Source organism: Pelobates fuscus, chromosome 9 (genome assembly GCF_036172605.1).
Source record: "Pelobates fuscus isolate aPelFus1 chromosome 9, aPelFus1.pri, whole genome shotgun sequence".
NCBI classification, from domain to species: domain Eukaryota; kingdom Metazoa; phylum Chordata; class Amphibia; order Anura; family Pelobatidae; genus Pelobates; species Pelobates fuscus.
The window spans coordinates 79,759,426-79,780,198 of NC_086325.1; the positions used below are offsets into that span (position 1 = coordinate 79,759,426).

General features: G+C 38.5%; 1 protein-coding gene across 1 annotated transcript in view; it reads left to right on the top strand.

Annotated features, from left to right (window-relative positions):
• Positions 1-18,348, top strand: part of XIAP (X-linked inhibitor of apoptosis) — a 47,580-nt gene extending 29,232 nt beyond the window's left edge. The window contains exons 3-7 of the mRNA XM_063432107.1: positions 6,703-6,802; positions 12,395-12,473; positions 14,023-14,059; positions 14,884-15,072; positions 16,133-18,348. Of these exons, the coding sequence (XP_063288177.1) occupies positions 6,703-6,802; positions 12,395-12,473; positions 14,023-14,059; positions 14,884-15,072; positions 16,133-16,326 (599 nt within the window). The 3' untranslated portion in view covers positions 16,327-18,348. The remainder of the gene's footprint in view (positions 1-6,702; positions 6,803-12,394; positions 12,474-14,022; positions 14,060-14,883; positions 15,073-16,132) is intronic.
• Positions 18,349-20,773: the final 2,425 nt, after the last annotated feature.

A 20,773-nucleotide genomic window follows, 5' to 3' on the forward strand; every position in this document is an offset into this window, starting at 1 on the left:
CCACTGTGGGTTTTCCAGGGGTAATGTATGTTTCATACCTTTTCTTAACTCCCTGATTAAACTGCTGGGATCTATTTTCCCGTAGATTCCTACCATTGGGACCCATAAACCTGTTATTTTTTCTCCACGTCCTTTGTATGCCTTTCTTGTAATCCTCCTTATCCCTACTCAATTTATTTTCTTTAGTATTTAAAATCCTCTCCTCTAGTTTCTCTACATTCTTATTTAGCAATTTGCTGTTATCCCTAATAGTCTCCTCATCAAATGCTTTATTGATCTCGGATTCTACCAAATGGATTTCCTCCTCAATCGTTTTCAAACAGTCCTCCTGGTATTCCACCAGTATTCCCATTAGTTGATTTGAACATTTATCTAAGGCGTTATTCCATTTTTCCATAAAACTTGGGCTATCATGACCAAAGGCCGGTTCTTTTTCAATTCTCAGTCCTCTTGGTATGATCCCCAGTTTTAGATATTGCTGGAGATATTTAATCTCCCACCATTTTTTAACCTCTTTCTCTGCCAGTCTCTCTAATTTCTGAAATGAAAAATTATTCACAGCCTGGCTCATAGTAGTTTCTTTTCTTGAGAAAAGGCTTTCAACACGCTTGTTCCTAGCATCCCTTATAGTGGTGGTCATAAGCCTACAATAGGCCATAGCCACTAATCTAGGGCAAGCTTGACTGGATCAGAATAAAGTGCACAAACACCTCCTACACACCCTAAAAGAGTGAATTCAATACCTAAGAAGGTATAGTAAACAGATACAGTAAATGGGTGGGTGGTGGGAGTTAAGAAAAGGTATGAAACATACATTACCCCTGGAAAACCCACAGTGGCCCGAAAAGGGTATGATACACACAATATGTCTATGAAACCAAAGATAGGTAGGAACTTTGAGGATCCAGATAGGGTAGTAAGAAGAAAAGTAACACAAGATAATACCACCAATAAAAGAATAAGGGACAGGTCTAGTCAACAGGATGTTTTTTTAGAAAACCGACCAAGAGACCATTATTTGAGGAATCAGAATGCCCGGTCCCACAGAAACAGGTTTTCCCCCCTTCAGACCATCCAGACACCCCCAAAGAAAAGGAAACTATTGGGGGCCACAGGAGGATTAGGGGATGTAGAGGAGGGGGAAATGACCGATTAACCCAAATACCTAGTGGCGAGGGCATCCTGAACCTATCGAAAATGACTTTAAGTTCAGAACAATTAAGTGTCTTAAACAAAGGGTTGAAATTTGCCCCACAAGTTGAACCAAACCTTTTTGAATTGTTCATTGATACTCAAAAATTTTTGAGGAAATTAACAATTAAGAGATTTTTTGAAAAAAAGAAGGGAACTGAACCAATTCCTGGGATCACTGTAGATAATTCTAATACGGATGTGACATTGGCAGACACGGAACACATAATACCAGAAACCATTCATTCAGGTCTTAAACATAAATCAAAGTTTTTTCCAACTTGGGAGAAGGGGGATCATATCCCGGTGTTTAGCGAGATGATCATGCGAGATTTTGAGAAAATCTCGGCGAAAAAGAAAAAAGAGAATCTGACAAGAAAGGAGAAATCGGCACTGAAACAACTAAAAGAGAATCGAGAGTTAGTTATTAGACAGGCGGACAAAGGGGGGAGTATTGTAGTTTTAAACAGGGACGATTACATGAAGGAGTCCCAGAGAATATTGGGAGACACCAATACATATAAAGTCCTGAAGAGTAACCCTACATGTGTTTTTAAAAAGAAACTGCACGACATTTTATATAAGGGTCATGATAAAGGGATTATTGACAAGGGTGAATTTGATTACCTGTATATCTCATCCCCCAAAACAGCCGTTTTTTATTACCTGCCAAAGGTACATAAATGCCAAATATCCCCACCAGGGAGGCCCATCATCAGTGGGATTGGTTCAATGACGAGTAATGTCTCTCAATACATTGATTTTTTTCTCCAAAAATATGTGACACAGACAAAATCGTACGTCAAAGATTCCACACAGATCATAAGAGAATTTGAGGATTTTAAGTGGCATGATGAATATCTCTGGGTGACTGTGGATGTAGCATCCTTATACACAGTTATAGATCATGAAAAGGGTATAGATGCCATTCATAGAATTTTAATGAAAGACCCTGAGATGAACACTGATCAAACTGTTTTTATTCTAGACCTTATACGATTCATCCTGTTCCACAACTTTTTCTGGTTTGAAGGGACTTATTACCTTCAAACGTGTGGAACAGCGATGGGTACCAGGTTCGCACCGAGTTATGCCAATATTTTTGTGGCAGACTGGGAACTCCAGAATATTTGGCAGAACAATCCATTCGGTGCGAACCTGGTACATTGGAGACGATATATAGACGATGTTTTAATTATTTGGAAAGGAGAGAGAGGTGTTTTAGATGAATTTTTATCTTTTATTAATTCTAATGAATATGGGTTGAAATTCACTGAAGAGATCCATGATACTCATATTAATTTTTTAGATCTTACTCTATTTGTGAAAGACGGGAAAGTCAAAAGTAAGACTTATTTTAAACCCACTGATGGGAACGGGTTCATTGAATTCTCTAGTTGTCACAACCGTAACTGGTTAACGAACATTCCAAAAGGACAACACATGAGGATTTTTAAAAACTGTACTGATCAAAACGATTTTAAACAACAAGTACAGATTTTAAATAAGAAATTTTATGATAGAAATTATCCTGATGACCTTTTATCTAGAACACAACAGGAAGTAGAAGGACTCCAAAGAAATAACCTCCTGCGAGATAAGGACAGAAATGAAAATAGAAATGGAAATGGGAAAAGAAATATGACTAGTAGAGGTCACAAGAATGATTTCGAATTCGCCTTCCTTACCAAATATAATGGTAGGGCAAATCTAATAGAACGTTCCATCAGGAAAAATTGGCCCATCCTATTACAAGATCAGTTTTTAAAAAAGGTTTTACCATCAAGACCAAAAGTGCTGTACAAGAAAAATAATAGTTTAAAAAACATTTTAGCACCTAGCATATTACCTAAAGAGGGGAAAGGGAACGACCATTTTTTATCCAAAAAACCTAAAGGCTTTTTTAAATGTGGAAGGTGTAGCACCTGTAAATTTCAGACAAGTAAAACCACGGAATTTAGAAGCTCAGTTACAAAAGAGGTTTTTAAGATCAAACATTTTATCAATTGTCAAAGTAAGAATGTTGTATATTTATTGCAATGCAAATGTGGTATCCAGTACATAGGACGGACCATCAGGGCACTACATGTGAGAATACGGGAACATTTTTATGGAATTAACAATAAGAATATGAAACATAGTGTCCCGAAACACTGTACCACTTGTGATGTTTTTAATTGGGAAGATTTTATATGTATCGGGATCGATTTGGTTATACCACATTGGAGAGGGGGAAATACTGAGAAGATGCTAGCCATGAGGGAAACCGAGTGGATTTATAAAATGAAGTCATCAGTTCCCTCTGGCCTTAACACTGATCTCGATATACTTGTCTTTATTGATTAAATTGGCATGTTGTTTATATTTATATTAACCCACTGTGTTCTGTTTCTCCATTTGGTCCCGGTTGTCGAAGTGAAGGACGAGATGTTAATCAAGCTTGGGAAACCTTTGGGACCCTATAAGATCATCGTCTACCTTTTCTCTCTTTCCAGTATATATGGGTCATTTTATCATTTTTTATCAATTTTTATTACTTTTCTATGTATTCGGATGCATTTTTCGATGTATTGTGCACCTTATCTATATCTCTCTCTACTTTTGGAATTTCTGAAATGCTTTAGAATCTTTAAATTTTATGGTTCAAAGTTTGGAATACTAAATATGTTGTCTCCAAATACTCACATTTTCTAATGTAATAATCGTTATTATCATTACTATTTTTTAAGAGATGCCCCAGTGTTCATCTTTTACCGTTTTATGTATGTATGTATTATGCCAAAAAACTTTGTTTAGAACCGTTTGTATCTCTTTTGAAATCCTCCGTATCTTTGTCACACCATACTGACATATTGAAGTATCTCAGTGTCAGTTACATCTGGTTAATATTAGATTCCTCTGTTAGCCTTATTCATATACATATGTAATCTGTATATTGCGTCTCTAGCAATGCAAATGAACCTGATTGTCCTTTTTATATGTCCCTTTTTTAGTACTCACTATTTTCCTTTTTTAAGTTTAGATCCTCCTTTTATAATTTTTTAAATTTTCATAATATATATCTGCTTTTATAATTTTTTTAATTTTCATAATATATATCTGCAGAGCGCCTGCATATCAATTTAATTTCATTTTGGCCCCATTAGCCAAATCCCAGTGCCCATGGTCCTATTTGCATGCTCTAATTTGCCAATCTTGTGTATTTTTTAAGGATTGCATGATAGGCAGGTCTGTAAATTCAGACCGCATCCACATCGAGCGCTCGATTAATTCGGGCTGCTCGTCATGCGGCTGTGTAAAGTATACATAAAGTTGTTTTTGCGTTCCAGCTTGGTTTGCGCATGCGCACATCGACCGGCCGTGCGTCATTACGTGTGATGGCACGTACGGCGCGATCTGCGCATGCGCAACCGGGGAATGGCGGCCGGACCGGCAGATTTAAAAGAAGAAGAGGACCAGTGCACACCCAGCAAGCTCCTGAGGAAGTCGAGATCGACGAAACGCGTTGAGCACCCACAAGATCCCTGCACTTTCGGCACAGCAGTTTTTTCTGTCTCCTGTAAGCACTTTATTGTTCAGTATTGGTGTCCATTTTTTGAAGTTACATCAAGCACTTTGCATTGTTTGCACTTTAGCACTTGGCACCTTATTACACTTAAAGGCTTCTGTGAGTTTATAGCTGCTGTCCTTAGGGGTTCTTGGCCAATTTGGCTGTTAATATTTTATATTGTTTTTTCCTGCATATATTGCGCAGGTTATATTTTACAATAAAGTGGATTGTTTGGATTTCCACCCATTGTTATTTCTTCATTGTTTGGCATTTATATATACTCTAGTGGTTGTGGCGCCCTGTAGTCTGGAGTTATATTCAGGCATTGTGTTTATTGGTCATTGTCTGCTTTGAACAGTATGTCCTTCGTTAAAAATGTTGCGCACTTTGGGGCACTTGTAAATCATTTGCATTCTGTACATGTTTCTCTTAGTTCGGCCTGCCCTGCATTAAGGGAAGGAGGTGCCCAGATTAGAATAAACACTGTTTGTGCACTTTGATAAAGGTACCAAGATGTGATTTTTATTTTTTACTCGCTTTGCTGGAAGCCTCACTTTGGTATATGTTACAGTAGCATTTGATGGTCAGTAAAAAAAGAATTTCCAAGCACTAAAAAGGTAATTATTTCTCTCCAAACACTTCACTACCAAAATTGTGTACACATTAAAACAGTCCATCCTTCCATAGTTTTAAAGCAGATCTGTCACTTTTGGGTATCTTTGCATATTTTGCAAAGACCCCAAAGATATGATCTCCGGTTAGGGTCTGGTGGCCGCGGGGAGCAGTAAAAGTTGGGTTTACTTATGTAAAGCTGTCCCTTATGTCTGTCTCCAGCTTCTTCCTGAATAAATTCTTTGACTACTGGTACTTCATCTGCCTGGAGAATGTCAGTGCTGTACTCATGTGCATGCACAAGAGTACAACATTGAAGTCTACTGAGGGTCCAAGGCGGAATGAGTGAGAAAGTGCCTTAATCCCAAAGCCGTCACTTGTGATGTCTGCTGGGATTGGACAGAAGTTGACTGCAGAGCTCCGCCTTTTGTCAATCTCGGACCTTCCTATAAGACAAAGTAGTCTCCAACCTGCCTTATGGTATCATTGGATTGCCATGGATTTTTAATACATTTCAACACAGTCAGCATGAGTATTTCATAAAGATTATATCTTTTTATAAAATACTCACATGTGACAGTCGCTTTAATTTAGATTTTCAAGTGGCTGCTTGGTCATTTTGTAATTCATGTGAACATGAATCGCTTGTGCTGTGCAATGCAGGCTAGTACGGAATCTCATTCAGTTTTGAGGGGAAAAAATTTAAATGCTTGTGGAAATGACTAGACTCTACAGGTGGCATAAGCTAAATTTGAAATCATTAATTAGAATATTTGGTCTTTTGTGGTGGTTTTTTTTATTTTTATTTTTTTTGCCTGAAAGGGTTATCCCTTTCATTCATTTAGCTTTGGTCCCTCGCGTGTCTGATATGTTCATTGACAAAAAGTCAAGAATTGCAGAACTTCTATTCTAAAACCACATTGAAAAAGGAGGAACCAAAAGTAGCTGGTACATGTAAACGTGTAAGGATAGGAATCTTGTATAGCCTCAAGTCTCCAATACTTTAATGGCATAAGGGTTTTATTAATTTTCATAATTCTGTAGTTTATGTCTTTATTGTAAAAAAGGATATTGAATATGTATGCAATTCCTCATCCAGGTATGCGCACTGTCTAGTAGAAGTGAAAAATGTTTAAGGAGGACGTGCCACCTACAAACAAGTGTCAGTTCCTCATTCCTTTGCTTGGCAAAACATGTAAATTTTAAAAATAAAGAAACTAGTAAGAATTTTAAAAATATATATATAGTTATTGTTTCAGTTTGTGCTAAAATTAAGGAAGTGACAGTTCCTTTTAAAAGAGTATGTAAATAAGCCATGATTTCATGTATGTTCTGTTTTTTTCTTGCAGGTGAAAGAGATGTAACAAAATGCTATTGTTGTGGTGGAGTATTAAAAGACTGGAAGCTTAAAGAAGATCCATGGGAAGAACATGCAAAATGGTATCCAGGGTAAGACAGATACCTGTGTCTGGCTTTACTAGAAGAGTCTGAGCATTGTTGTTCAGTGTTTTTAACAGTTTGAGAGAGATGAGATGTAAACAAAAAAAAAATTGCACACTACTTTGTCTGTGTCTTGAAACGTGCTTGTTCTGGCTGTTGTGGCACTGCAAGCTTAAATGTAATTAAAAAAAAAATGCATACTTGCACCTTAGGTACTCAAATGTTAAAAGTAATCATCATATCCATTCTTAACCTTTGTAAGCAGGAAAACCCCTTGTTAACAATGATGTTACAACCAAATACCTTTTCTGTTAAAGGAAAACTATTGCTGAGGACCTTTCGGCTCTCGACAGGTGGTTGTGGAGGCAGGGAGAGGAGCCTAGCGGACTTCAGCTAAGAAGTCAAAAATAGTTTACTCCTTACAATAAATGCAGTGAGGGAGTGCCAGGGCACTTATGGCTCCATATTAATTATAGCAAGCTGTGGTGGTTGTGGCGCTTGGAGAGTTCCTTTAACTGTATATTTTTGTAATACTCTAAATGTTGATTTTAAATGCTCTATTTCGTGTATACATATTTAAATTGAATGGTCAGTAAAAACAATGCGGTAGCCGTAAATAAGGTAGAAAAGGAGTCAGAAGTGTCAGATTCTAGGGAACCACTGTTGGAAAACTGTTTAGCCCTTGGAGGTAAGACAGAAAACATACCCTACTGACCCCATATAAACATTGATATTAAAGGACCACTATAGGCACCCAGACCACTTCAGCTTAATGAAGTGGTTTGGGTGCCAGGTCTATCTAGGATTAACCCTGCCTGCTGTAAACATAGCAGTTTCAGAGAAACTGCTATGTTTACATCTGCTGTAAATATAGCAGTTTCAGAGAAACTGCTATCTTTACATTAGGGTTAATCCATCCAGTCTCATTGACAGCCGCTGGAGGTGCTTCCGCGCTTCTCACTGTGATTTTCACAGTGAGAAGACGCCAGTGTCCATAGGAAAGCATTGAGAATGCTTTCCTATGGACTGACTGAATGCGCGCGTGGGTCTGGCCGCGCATGCGCATTCAGCCGATGACGTCCAAAGAAGGAGGAGAGTCCCCAGCACCAAGGGAGCCTGGCGCTGGAGAAAGGGGAGTGTTTTAACCCCTTCCTCCAACTTCAGCCTGGCGGGAGTGGGACCCTGAGGGTGGGGGCACCCTCAGGGCACTATAGTGCCAGGAAAACAAGTTTGTTTTCCTGGCACTATAGTGGTCCTTTAAGTTGTTATGGGGTGGAAGTTTTCCTTTAAACAACTCCATCCAGTCTTATCAGCATGTGGGTGGATGATGGTTCTATCACTGCAACATGTTTGTTTGCTCCTTGGATATATTACATTAAGGTCATAGTTAGGGATGCACCGAAATGAAAATTCTGGGATGAAACCGAAACTTCAGGATGCCCTTGGCCGAAAACCGAAAATGACTTTTTCCCCCCAAATGATTTTTTAAAAGTTTGTTTTTTTCCCCCTATAATTTTATTAATATTAGACTTTTTAATTAATTTAATTAATCTAATATGAAAAACTTCCCTTCTCCCTTAGTGGCCCCTCCCCCTGCTTAATGTTCCTCTCCCCCCCCCCCTAGTGTTTCTCTCCCCTCCCTCTTTTTTTGTGTTCTCCTCCCCAGTCCCATAGTATTTCCCCTGTCCCATAGTGTTCTTTTCTAATCCCTCCCTGTCCCATAGTGTTCTTTTCTAATCCCTCCCTGTCCCATAGTGTTCTTTTCTAATCCTTCCTCTGTCCCATAGTGTTCTTTTCTAATCCCTCCCTGTCCCATAGTGTTCTTTTCTAATCCCTCCCCTGTCCCATAGTGTTCTTTTCTAATCCCTCCCTTGTCCCATAGTGTTCTTTTCTAACTCCTTCCCTGTCCCATAGTGTTTCCCCCCCCATCCCCTGTCACATAGTGTTTCCCCCCCCATCCCCTGTCACATAGTGTTTTTTCCCCATCCCCTGTCACATAGTGTTTTTTCCCCATCCCCTGTCACATAGTGTTTTTTCCCCATCCCCTGTCACATAGTGTTTTTTCCCCATCCCCTGTCACATAGTGTTTTTTCCCCATCCCCTGTCACATAGTGTTTTTTCCCCATCCCCTGTCACATAGTGTTTTTTCCCCATCCCCTGTCACATAGTATTTTTTTCCCCCATCCCCTGCCCCATAGTGTTCTTCCCCCGTCCCATAGTTTTCTCCCCCCCCGTCCCATAGTGTTGTTTTCTCCCCCTCCCCTGTCCCATAGTGTTGTTTTCTCCCCCTCCCCTGTCCCATAGTGTTGTTTTCTCCCCCTCCCCTGTCCCATAGTGTTGTTTTCTCCCCCCTCCCCTGTCCCATAGTGTTGTTTTCTCCCCCTCCCCTGTCCCATAGTGTTGTTTTCTCCCCCTCCCCTGTCCCATAGTGTTGTTTTCTCCCCCCTCCCCTGTCCCATAGTGTTGTTTTCTCCCCCCTCCCCTGTCCCATAGTGTTGTTTTCTCCCCCCTCCCCTGTCCCATAGTGTTGTTTTCTCCCCCCTCCCCTGTCCCATAGTGTTCTTTTCTAATCCCTCCCCTGTCCCATAGTGTTCTTTTCTAACTCCTTCCCTGTCCCATAGTGTTGTTTTCTCCCCCCCTCCCCTGTCCCATAGTGTTGTTTTCTCCCCCCTCCCCTGTCCCATAGTGTTCTTTTCTAATCCCTCCCCTGTCCCATAGTGTTCTTTTCTAACTCCTTCCCTGTCCCATAGTGTTCCCCCCATCCCCTGTCACATAGTGTTTTTTCCCCATCCCCTGTCACATAGTGTTTTTTCCCCATCCCCTGTCACATAGTGTTTTTTCCCCATCCCCTGTCACATAGTGTTTTTTCCCCATCCCCTGTCACAGTGTTTTTTCCCCATCCCCTGTCCCATAGTGTTGTTTTCTCCCCCTCCCCTGTCCCATAGTGTTGTTTTCTCCCCCTCCCCTGTCCCATAGTGTTGTTTTCTCCCCCCTCCCCTGTCCCATAGTGTTGTTTTCTCCCCCCCCTCCCCTGTCCCATAGTGTTGTTTTCTCCCCCCCTCCCCTGTCCCATAGTGTTGTTTTCTCCCCCCCCTCCCCTGTCCCATAGTGTTGTTTTCTCCCCCCTCCCCTGTCCCATAGTGTTGTTTTCTCCCCCCTCCCCTGTCCCATAGTGTTGTTTTCTCCCCCCCTCCCCTGTCCCATAGTGTTGTTTTCTCCCCCCCTCCCCTGTCCCATAGTGTTGTTTTCTCCCCCCTCCCCTGTCCCATAGTGTTGTTTTCTCCCCCCCTCCCCTGTCCCATAGTGTTGTTTTCTCCCCCCCCTCCCCTGTCCCATAGTGTTGTTTTCTCCCCCCCCCTCCCCTGTCCCGTCCCAAGTGCAGTATTCTAGACTTTTCACGTTATCATTACTATCTTGCCTTGTGATATATAATCATCTGAATTGTTAATGCAAGCATGTCTGTTAAACTATGCACTACAAAAATCAAAAATATGAAAAAAAAAATTAAATGTTTTTAATTTTTTTTACCTTTCCGCAGATTTGATAGGGATAGGCCCATTTCGGCCGAACATTTTGGTGCATCACTAGTCATAGTGTGCTGGGTTTTAAAAATGGTTTGCATAGTACATTTTTTTTACACTTAAGCATTTTTTTCTTTTTGTATACTTGCCATTCTCATATTTTCACACTGGACATTCGCTGGCCTTACTTTTTTACATTTATTTATCAATTAATGGGGAAGCTTTACGCAGCTTGCTCATTAATTAATAAATGAAAACAGCTGCCCAAAGCTGTACTATCATTACCAGATTGCAGTACAGGTAGCCTCATCAGAAATGTCTGAGCAGGTCCACATGTGATGCCATAAATATACACATGTCCAATTAATCCTCTCTCGTCAAAAACTGTAGAAGGACTACAGCAAGATTTGCCGTTAGGCATATAGGCATCTGCCTACAGGCGCATTTTCTGCAGGGGGCATCTGTTTTTACTTCTTATAATGTGGAGCTCAAGGTTGCTGGTAGGGAAATATAAGTATCAGGAGCATTAGTAAGGAGGGTCCTCTGTAGTTGTGGCATTACTTACCTCCGCCGAGCTGCGCAGACCTCCTCCTGCCGCGCGTTCCGACCTCTTCACGTGACTGTGCGGCACACTGAGGGAGACTCACCTCCCTCGATTCATGCAGACCTCCTCCTGCCGCACAATCTGGCCGAACCGCGCAGCAGGACATCTATCAATTGATGTGGATGTCACGCCCACTCTTAATCTGTTTTGGATCGCAGTGATGACGTGGACCTATCAGAACATAGGTAGGCCTATTTAAGGCTTGTTTTAGCCACCATTCATTGCCCTATCGTGGTTTCTGTTAGATCCTCATTTAGTGCTCCTAGAAATTCCCTTGTGATTTCCTGTGTTTGACCTCGGCTTTGTATTTGACCCGTGATTTCTGGTATCCTGACCTCTGCTTCGTATTTCACTTGTGATTTCTGGTATCCTGACCCGGCTTTGTGTTGACTCTGAGTATTTCTGTTATCCTGTCCTTGATTTATCTTGACCCTGTTTCTTATTGTATAATACGTTAAGTCTGGCCATTCTAAGGCTCGGTAATACATCTTTTGGATCCACCTTTTGTGGGTTTCCTCTTTCCTGCGTGTTGGGGTATGACTTCCGTGACAGTAGTCTAGTCAGCCTGATATGCCTGATAGTAGAGCTGAGGCTCGCTGCTGAGAGTTGCGCCGCTGATTGGCTAAGAGTGTCAGTCACTAAGCCAATCCGTTGCCCCATTCATAAAAATGACTTGAGAAATAAGTGTGTTTCACAAGCCGCTTTGTGAGTCGGGAGCTACTGATTGCCTTAGAGCGTCTGCTGATGCTCTCAGTCAATCAGTGGTGCCCCTATCGGAGGCTTCCTGTTTCAAGAATCACCAAGAGAAGTGATCGGCTTGGGCAGAACTAAATGGCGCTGGATTAAAGACATTGGGTAAAAAACATTCGTAACCATTTTAGCCCTAAGGGTAAGCCAGTGCCAGGGACCTGCTGGCATCATTACAACTTAATTCCAAATAGCTAAAGCACTTTGGTTTGAAGATTGCGTTTTTTTTTGTTTGTTTTTTACAAAAAGTGCAGATTTCAATAGGAATTGATGCTTCCATAAACAAACCTTGTTACGCCCCCATTGACTTTCAATCAGTCGACCAGTCCTGTTACTTCCTGGTTCGGTTTGCTCAGTGGAGCTAAACTCAAGAGGCAGCAATTGCTCAGAACACCTGCCTTGGAAAAGAAGGGCTGGAAAAGAAGTGGAGGGCTTTCTTTGGGTGCTTACAATAGATCTTTTGTAAGCTGTTTTTAGATATACCCCCAATGATTACATGTATAATTTTTTTTTTTTGTATTTGGGCAGTGGAGTGTCCCTTTTACACCATATGCCTTAACACAGCTTTATAAACTCACTATATTATGCATGCAGACATATGCACTTGAGAAATCTGTCACTTTCTTTATAAAATTGTGGTGTTGTTGTTGTTGTTGTTGTTGTTTTTAAATGCTTTTACATCCCAATAATATTTTTTTCATGACTTTTTTTTTTTTTCTTTTTTGGCAGGTGCAAATTTCTCATAGAAAAAAAGGGCCAGCATTTTATAAATACCATCCAGCTAATGCGACCCTTGGAAAAGAAGATGGTAAGTTTTTGTAATATATTTATTTTTGTAACCATCATCATCATTTTCTTTTAGCAGGGATCATCATTCCTCTGAAGCCATCCCATATATCAGAATGAAACTATTTTCTAACAGTTTATCACTGAATAAGGGTCCGCCGGCTCCTACTGGAGGCATGGCTAATTCGAAGATTATGCTTGCCAATATTGGGCGCTGTGATAGACTGAGATAAATTAATAATTGAACACTCTCAGACATTCATTATCGGCCATTGATGCTCGGCCTGTTGCTTCCTCATTAACCTGAATAGCACAGAGAGCAAAGTGGCTGTTAGGGACACTCATTTATCGATAATCAATTTAAAACAATTTAACACTGAATAAAAGGATGGCATCAGGAGACTCCACACAGTACCCACATTTCAGTGTGTTGAAGCAGTTACAATGTATTGAGTGTTCTTTTAAGACTCCAGGTTTTACTCTCCATTATTTTACATGGATTATACATACAAAAGAAAATCTGCATCTTCTTCTCATGATTAAAAACAAAGTAATTGTTTTAGCTTTTGGATATCCGTATCATGCACATATTGTCAGAAATAAACCACAAAGTAGCTGTTAGTTCCAGCCAGTCTGCTTCCTCTCTTAGAGATAAATGGCTCCTATGCCGTTCTTCTCTCCTGTTAATCTCTGAGAAAGAAGGCCACTAGTGTAATGGACATGTGCTGCACATGCTCTTTGTTAATACATATTGTGAACAATGCTGTTATGTGCAGATTCAGCCATGCATGGCTTTTAATATTGGACCCTTGCAGGAAGGCTGTTCATGTGATGTGCACCCTGTTTGAGTTGCCTAAGAAGGCATGCCCGATACACGTCTTATCTGTGTCTGTTAAGTCCCATAAGCGTGCCTAGTCAAATCCATGCGTGTTTTGATTTGGGTTATATCTATTAAATAGTGATTTTTATTTAACTTTTTTTTATTTGTATTTGGGCAATGGAGTGTCACTATAGCACCATATGCTTTCACATAGCTTTATAAACTCACTATACTATACATGCAGAATAGTATATAACAGAGAAATAAAGCCAAGGAAGGGTGGATACTCAGGGATACTACTGAGTACGTGTAGGAGGAAAAAAAAGATGGCTGACTTTCAGTGATCATGCTTTTATGTTGTTTTAGTGTTTATTGCTTTATGTAGAAATAACATATGCAAAACGATTTGGTTAGCCAAAATGTAAATTAATAGAACTTGACACAATTGAAAATACATTTCTCCAGGCACATCCAGTAAGAGATTACAAGAAAAGTAGGATGGAATCATTGTGTCATTCCACTACCTTCCATGTTCTGTTTTATATGGTGCCAGTCTTTCAAATTGTAGAGCATACTTAATAAAACTGTATAATTAAAATCCCTATCCCAGTGATCCTTGTCACAACAGGTGTTTACAAAACGCATTTCCTAAGATGCTCAGCCAATTTTAGTTGACCAGTGCACTTACATAGTTCATTGTCTTTCAATACATCTAATAGTAATTGTTGTATCTGGTTTTCTTTCCCTGTAGGCGGCATGTGCAGAAAATACTCCTACTTTACCTGCTGGTATGTATACTGTTTACGTATGGCATCTAAATGTTCAAACTTTTGTGGACATTTCACGCTTTATATGCATACAGTTATCCACTAACATTAGATTGACATGGCATTCAAAGTGTGCACTATTGTAAAAGACCTTTATAAACAGACATACAGTTAAAAACACTGATGATCAAATAGTTATATCGAGAGTGAAATGCCTTACAAAGTTTCCTCACATTATGGCTCCTTTTTCCCTCTCTCTGATGCTGGAAGTGAAATGGATGCTGGCACCCTCACGGTTTCGCAATCTTCCAGTAGTTTGTCGTTCAAAAGATGAAACCAGAAATCTTATCGTTGTGCGTTCAGCCTCATTTCTTAGTCTGATGGCGTAGATCTGAAGTTTATAGCACTCATACCTATTATATCCTATCAATTGGTTACCTGTGTCATACATAATCGTCTGCTGTGCAGCTAGTAAAAGAAAGCACTCCACCATGATACGTTTTTTCGCCTTTAAAGGTGATAAGAATTCTTACATTTATATCAGAATCTAGCTTTCCACCCAAAATATATCTAGTTTTAAAGCTTTGGCCGTTTACAGATGGGCTCCCTTTTCCAATTTTCTACCTCTATATTCTCAATTTTGTTGGTTGTTTTCTACCTATATGTCTATTATACAAAATCAGAGAAACAAAAGCAACAAATCTGCTAATTTGCCATGAAACTTTTTTTTGTGCCACTACTTTTCCCAATTAGTCCCCAATTGGTATCTCTTATTTGGAATTGTAAAAGTAAGCACACTTGATATTCTGGTTTTGGCAGCAACTAAAAGAAATGTATCTCTTTAGATAGTGAATTAATGAAGAATCCATTGGTGACTGGTGCCCAAAAAATGGGTTTCAATTTCGAGGACATAAAGATGGCAATGAGAAAAAAACTGGAGGCTACAAGAGAAATATATACATCAATTGAAATCTTGGTGTCAGACTTGCTAAACGCTCAGATTGAAATAGATGATGAAAAGCCCAAGGAGAAAGGTAAATTTTTCCACTCCTTCGTATGTATTTTTCTTTGAAGTGAGCATTTTTTCTGAAAATGTATAGTTTGTTTTGCAATTCTGCCTTATCACACATAGCGTCAAAGTGGCTAAATGGAGCATCGTGGATTCTCCCCTCCCCCTCCCCCCCCTGCTTTTTATAGCAGTAAAAAAAAAAAAAAAAAAAAAACATTTCATGAGTACTCTTGACTAATCCACACGAATGTGCATTTTATGTTAATAACGCATGGAATAGGCAAAAAAATAATTTTTAAAATTAGACATACTACTTTAACTATGAACAAAAGGAAATTTTGGTTTAAAGGAATACTCCAAGCTCACTGTAGTGCGTAATGTGGCAGGAATGCCTTGACGACTTTCCAGGCAAAATGACAAATGGTTGTGAAACAACTTGATTCCCTCGGGCACCTGCCCTGCATCTGGCTTCTCCTGCTGGATGTCTTCACTGAGCTAAGCAGGTCCAGGAAAAGACCACACTCATTGTCTGAGATCAGTCATCTGACAGTCTCAAATAATGAGAGTGGGTCTTAACTAATGAGAGTGGCCCTGCTTAGCTCTGTGATGTTAACCATATTCTCTTCCTTTAACCCCTTAAGGACCAAACTTCTGGAATAAAAGGCAATCATGACGTGTCACACACGTCATGTGTCCTTAAGGGGTTAAGAGCACCCTGTACCTTATAAACCATACACTTATTACCAATTTTTCAGTAGAGCTCTTCTTGTAATTTTATGTTCAAATAGTATTGCATGCCAAGTGTTTCCTAATGTAGTAGATTTTTTTTAAGTGTTTACGTTTAAAATGGTTCATAACTGTCTTTTTTTAATCCTTTACATGTGATACATTTGTTATAAATAATTATTTGAAAACTAAATGTTGTTATATACGAAAATAAGTCCTGCATTTAAACTCCCACTACCCCTGGCGGGCAGCAATGACTATTGTGTGGTGTAGTGGATAGTGTGCAAATACCTATTTTCTCTGGTTTTTATTACATGTTTATATGCCTATCAAGTAAATAATTGTATTTTTATCTACAGAGAGCAGCATTGAGGAAAAACTGAGACAGCTGGAGGAGGAGAAAATCTGCAAACTGTGTATGGACAAAGGAATATCCATTGTCTTCATCCCATGCGGCCATCTTGTGGCTTGTGTAGAATGTGCAGAACAGGTTGACAGGTGTCCCATTTGTTGCATGGTTATTCAAAGAAGACAGAGAATATTTATGTCTTAAACCAAATTCACAAACACTAGACTTTGATCTTTTGTAAAATAACTATTTCAACTGAATCATTAAAATTATATAAATATAAACACTGGAGCTGTGCCTTGGAAATGTGCATGTGTCATAAATACATTTTTTTTTTAAAAATGTATTTAATGCAATTGGCAAAAATACAACTTGCTTTGTGGTTACTGAATCCATTTACAAACTCGAAAATAATCTATCAAATTATATTCTCCATCTATGGGTGTGTACAAAAAAAAGTAGGCATTAATTAGAAAAAAAACCTCTTGACTATCAGAGCACTGTTGGTCACGGACTATGACCGTTTTAATCACCAAAATTATGCTTTTGCCATCCCATCTCTGATAGTAATAGTTTGTTGATAATAAGACCAGTGGTGTTTTAATCTACAAATAATTGTATCTATGCATTGTGTTTGCTTGGCAAAAAGGACAATGTATAGGTTTACAGACAAACTTAATATAAACTGGAAGACCCAATAGCCAGTTCTAGACAAGCTGTGTGGATTAACTGCCCGAATGTTCCACCACATCCATCTTCAACTGACATGAGATCTTCAAGCCTGTAGTAATGGATTATTGAAACAGGAATGTAATGAATGAGTCCTCTTTATATTTTAGTTTCATACAATTTGTGTGTGTGTGTCATCGTAATTATGGTATACATTTTACCTGTCTCTGACTAGAGTTAATAATTGCATATTTACAAATGGTTCTAGCCTTGTAATTCGCAGTGATGATTAAGAAATTAGCCCACTGATTACTCATTTGATTACACTATAATGGGAAAATGTGATAGTGTGATGGCTTTTTAGAATAGTGTGAATGTAGAGCCAAGTTTTAGAAGTGCAGAAATCACAATGGAAACCAGTAGAATACCCCTGCTCATTCCACTGGTTTCCATAGTAATTACTTCACTTTTAAAGCTATGACCCACTTTTCACTTATTGATACTGGTATGATCTCCTCAGTGTGCTTTGTACAGCTTGCCTTAGATAATGTGCAGTGGCAATTACTAGAGAATGATTGACTGCATTCTGATTAATCTTGTTAGTACAGTGTATCATTTTGATGGACAATGCAAACACTGTAATTAAGGCAAACACAGCAGACCTGATTGGCAACAAGTAATTTTAAAATTAAGCAGTCACTGAAAAGTGACATCACATAGAACAAGGCCTAGCATCCCTATAGTGGTGATCAAAGACTTTGTTTATTAGGATATAATCTGAACGTGCTTTGAAATTTACATCATATAGATGGAAAATTACATTACAGAAGTATGAACGATGTTTCATAATGTTACACTTACTACTTCCATGGTATCTAATGAGCTGCACCTAATTGCTGGATAAGTCTAAAATACTAATGCACTGGAAATGAAAAGTCAGGTATATGGAATATCTGTGTGTATAATGCAATAGAATTTAAAAAAATTGTATAATTTAAATGTGTATATATATGAATGGATTTTCATTTGGATAATGCACTTGTTTGATTCATTGTACCTTTTAAACCTTTTGTGATATGTCAGGCCAGGTCTTGACCTAGATGGGTTTTTTTCTGAGCCCTTTGTTCCTAAAGGGTTAACTTTTTCCTCTGTGGCTTTCCATATTCCAGTAATTTTATCATGATTTAAATGCTTCATTCTCTAGTGTAAAACATATTTAAAGGGCTCAAGTTTAGCCAGTCTTGGAATCTGGTTAGACCAGACTTTGATTATGGAGAAACGTGCTTCCTGGTCTGTCTATTTTTGTTCTTACTCATATACAACTGTAAACTAAATACTAAAGCAGTGACAGCTCACCTTTGCACCTTAGATGGTTTTAAAATATGGGGGTTATGTATAAATGGTGCAATCTCCAAAACTAAGCATGCTCTTGTTTGTCATTTTTTTACTTTTGCGCCTGTACATTATGTATAAAGATACTTAAACTGGATTTATTCTCCTATTTGTGACTTTTATTTACAATGTTGATGATGTCAAATACAAGCAATGCAAAAATCACTCCCTTTTGCTCCTATTTTTATAAACTATCTGCAGCATTATCTGCTGTGCCACCGCTAGTACAGAAGGATTTTTCTCTGCAACAAATCTATAAAATACACAAGTACAAGCTTTAACTGTGCTTTAATTGCACCTTATTACAGGAAATGCACTTCATTAAAAACCATGCAATGTACATACATATAAATATAAAAGAAAATTCTTCTTAAAGGCAAGCAAAAAGAGTGATTATATATGTATATGCAGAAAAACATAAAGAGATCACAGGGCAATGTGCAGAATTCTAAAGGAGCACTAAAAAGCCAACAAAGCCACGCTCACACTATGGAGAGCTATTCCATGCTTAAACCAGATGGCATGGACGATTATACAGCTCCATCATGTGTGAGCCTTTTCTCCCTCTCTCTCTGCTTTTTTGCCTTTACTAAGAATGCATTTTACATGGTTTTATGGATAAAATAATAGTTTAAAGCACTAGCACAGCAATGCTGCATTCCTATTATTTAAAGTTAGTCCCAATGCAATGCAGCAATCCTGAGTTTTTTGATTTGTTTTAAAATAATACATTTTAAGCAATTGTAGTAGATTTGTGTAAAAGATAAGGCAACTCAATAATGCGAAAACGTCTATCACCTCTATCCCACCAAGTAATGAATTTGGTAAGACAATAAATTAAGTTATATTTATTAAATGCCATGAAAGATAATGTGTAAAGTTTTATCTGCATCTCAAATATTTTTATTGATATTTTATTAACCTTAAACCATTGCACCTGTTTGAGTTTTTACCCTAAAACTTTACATTTTACAGGTTAATCCTTTTTCTGCAGTAGATAATTTATTTTTATCAAGGAACTATAGATATTTATAGAGTGCTTCAAGATTTTCTCTACCACAACTCTATAAGCACTGGTATTTTTTAAAATCTCAAGTCACAAACCACATATTTTAAGGATGAGCTACTGATAAGAATAAAATCTCTTAAAATATATGGTTTATAAAAGTTTATCCATTGTTATATACAGCATACGTGTTAACGTACATTAAAAACTCGTGATTTTTCTACAACTTTGCCGTTTTTCTTCCTTAATTGTCCATTTATAATAAAATATGATTTTGTTTTTTTTTCTGGTGAGAATTGAATTGAGTACTGTTGTTGTAAAGCCCATTAAGACTTAGAGTTTTCAAGTTATTTATTTTTGTCATAGAGCAATACCTCTGTGTGCTTTATGGAATGTATCCTATTGATGTTAAATATCATAATTAAATAAATGCTACTATTCTGTTTTCCAACATTCCCAGTTTAAGGAATACATCGGAGAGCTTCAAATAACGTTATTACAAGACTTAGGTATATGATAAAAGAGGTTATTTTTCTAAATATAGCTAAATGTTAAAATTATAAATGTATAAATTAAATTTTTACTCAATTAAATATTGCATTTTCCTAAATTAAGATCTTTGTATGTTCCTAAATACAGGCCATGTAAAACAATGTCACTATTATGACTGAAATACAAAATAGGAAAGTATAAAAATAAATGTCCGCACTTCCTTTTGAAAGTAGTGTCCCTTTATTCATATTTCTTATTTTGAAATATAAAGTAGGCTTTTGAAGAAAATAATTGAAAAATCTTCGGATGCAATATAATGAGAGGTTGTAATAAAATAAAAATTACTTAATGGTAAACATGAAGTACATATTATTATTATTATTATTATTATTGCCATTTATATAGCGCCAACAGATTCCGTAGCGCTTTACAATATTTTGAGAGGGGGGGGATGTAACAATAAATAAGACAATTACAAGAAAACTTACAGGAATAATAGGTTGAAGAGGATCCTGCTCAAATGAGCTTACAGTCTATAGGAGGTGGGGTATTAGAAACATTAGGATAGGAAATATCAAGTAGGAGTGAAGCAGAGCTGGAGGAGAGAGCAAAGCACTATCCCATAGGAGAGCAAGAGACAGGCATGTAAGGGAGAGGTTACTCTGGGAGGCCATACGCTTTCCTGAAGAGATGGGATTTAAGGCCCTTCTTAAATGATTGAAGACTAGAGGAGAGTCTGATGGCAGTAGGCAAGTTATTCCATAGGAGAGGAGCCGCCCGTGAGAGGTCCTGCAAGCGTGAGTTGGCCGTACGGGTGCGAGCAGCGGTCAGGAGGTGGTCGCGGGCAGAGCGGAGGGTACGGGGAGGGGCATACCTCTGGATCAGTGAAGAGATATAAGAGCGGCTGGAATTGTTCAGTGCTTTAAATGTATGGGTTAGCACTTTGAATTGACTCATAGGATACAGGGAGCCAATGTAAGGACTGGCAGAGGGGCGAGGTGTGAGAGGACCGACTGGATAGGAAAATCAGTCTAGCTGCAGCATTCATTACAGACTGTAGCGGGGCAGTACGGCTTTTGGGGAGACCAATCA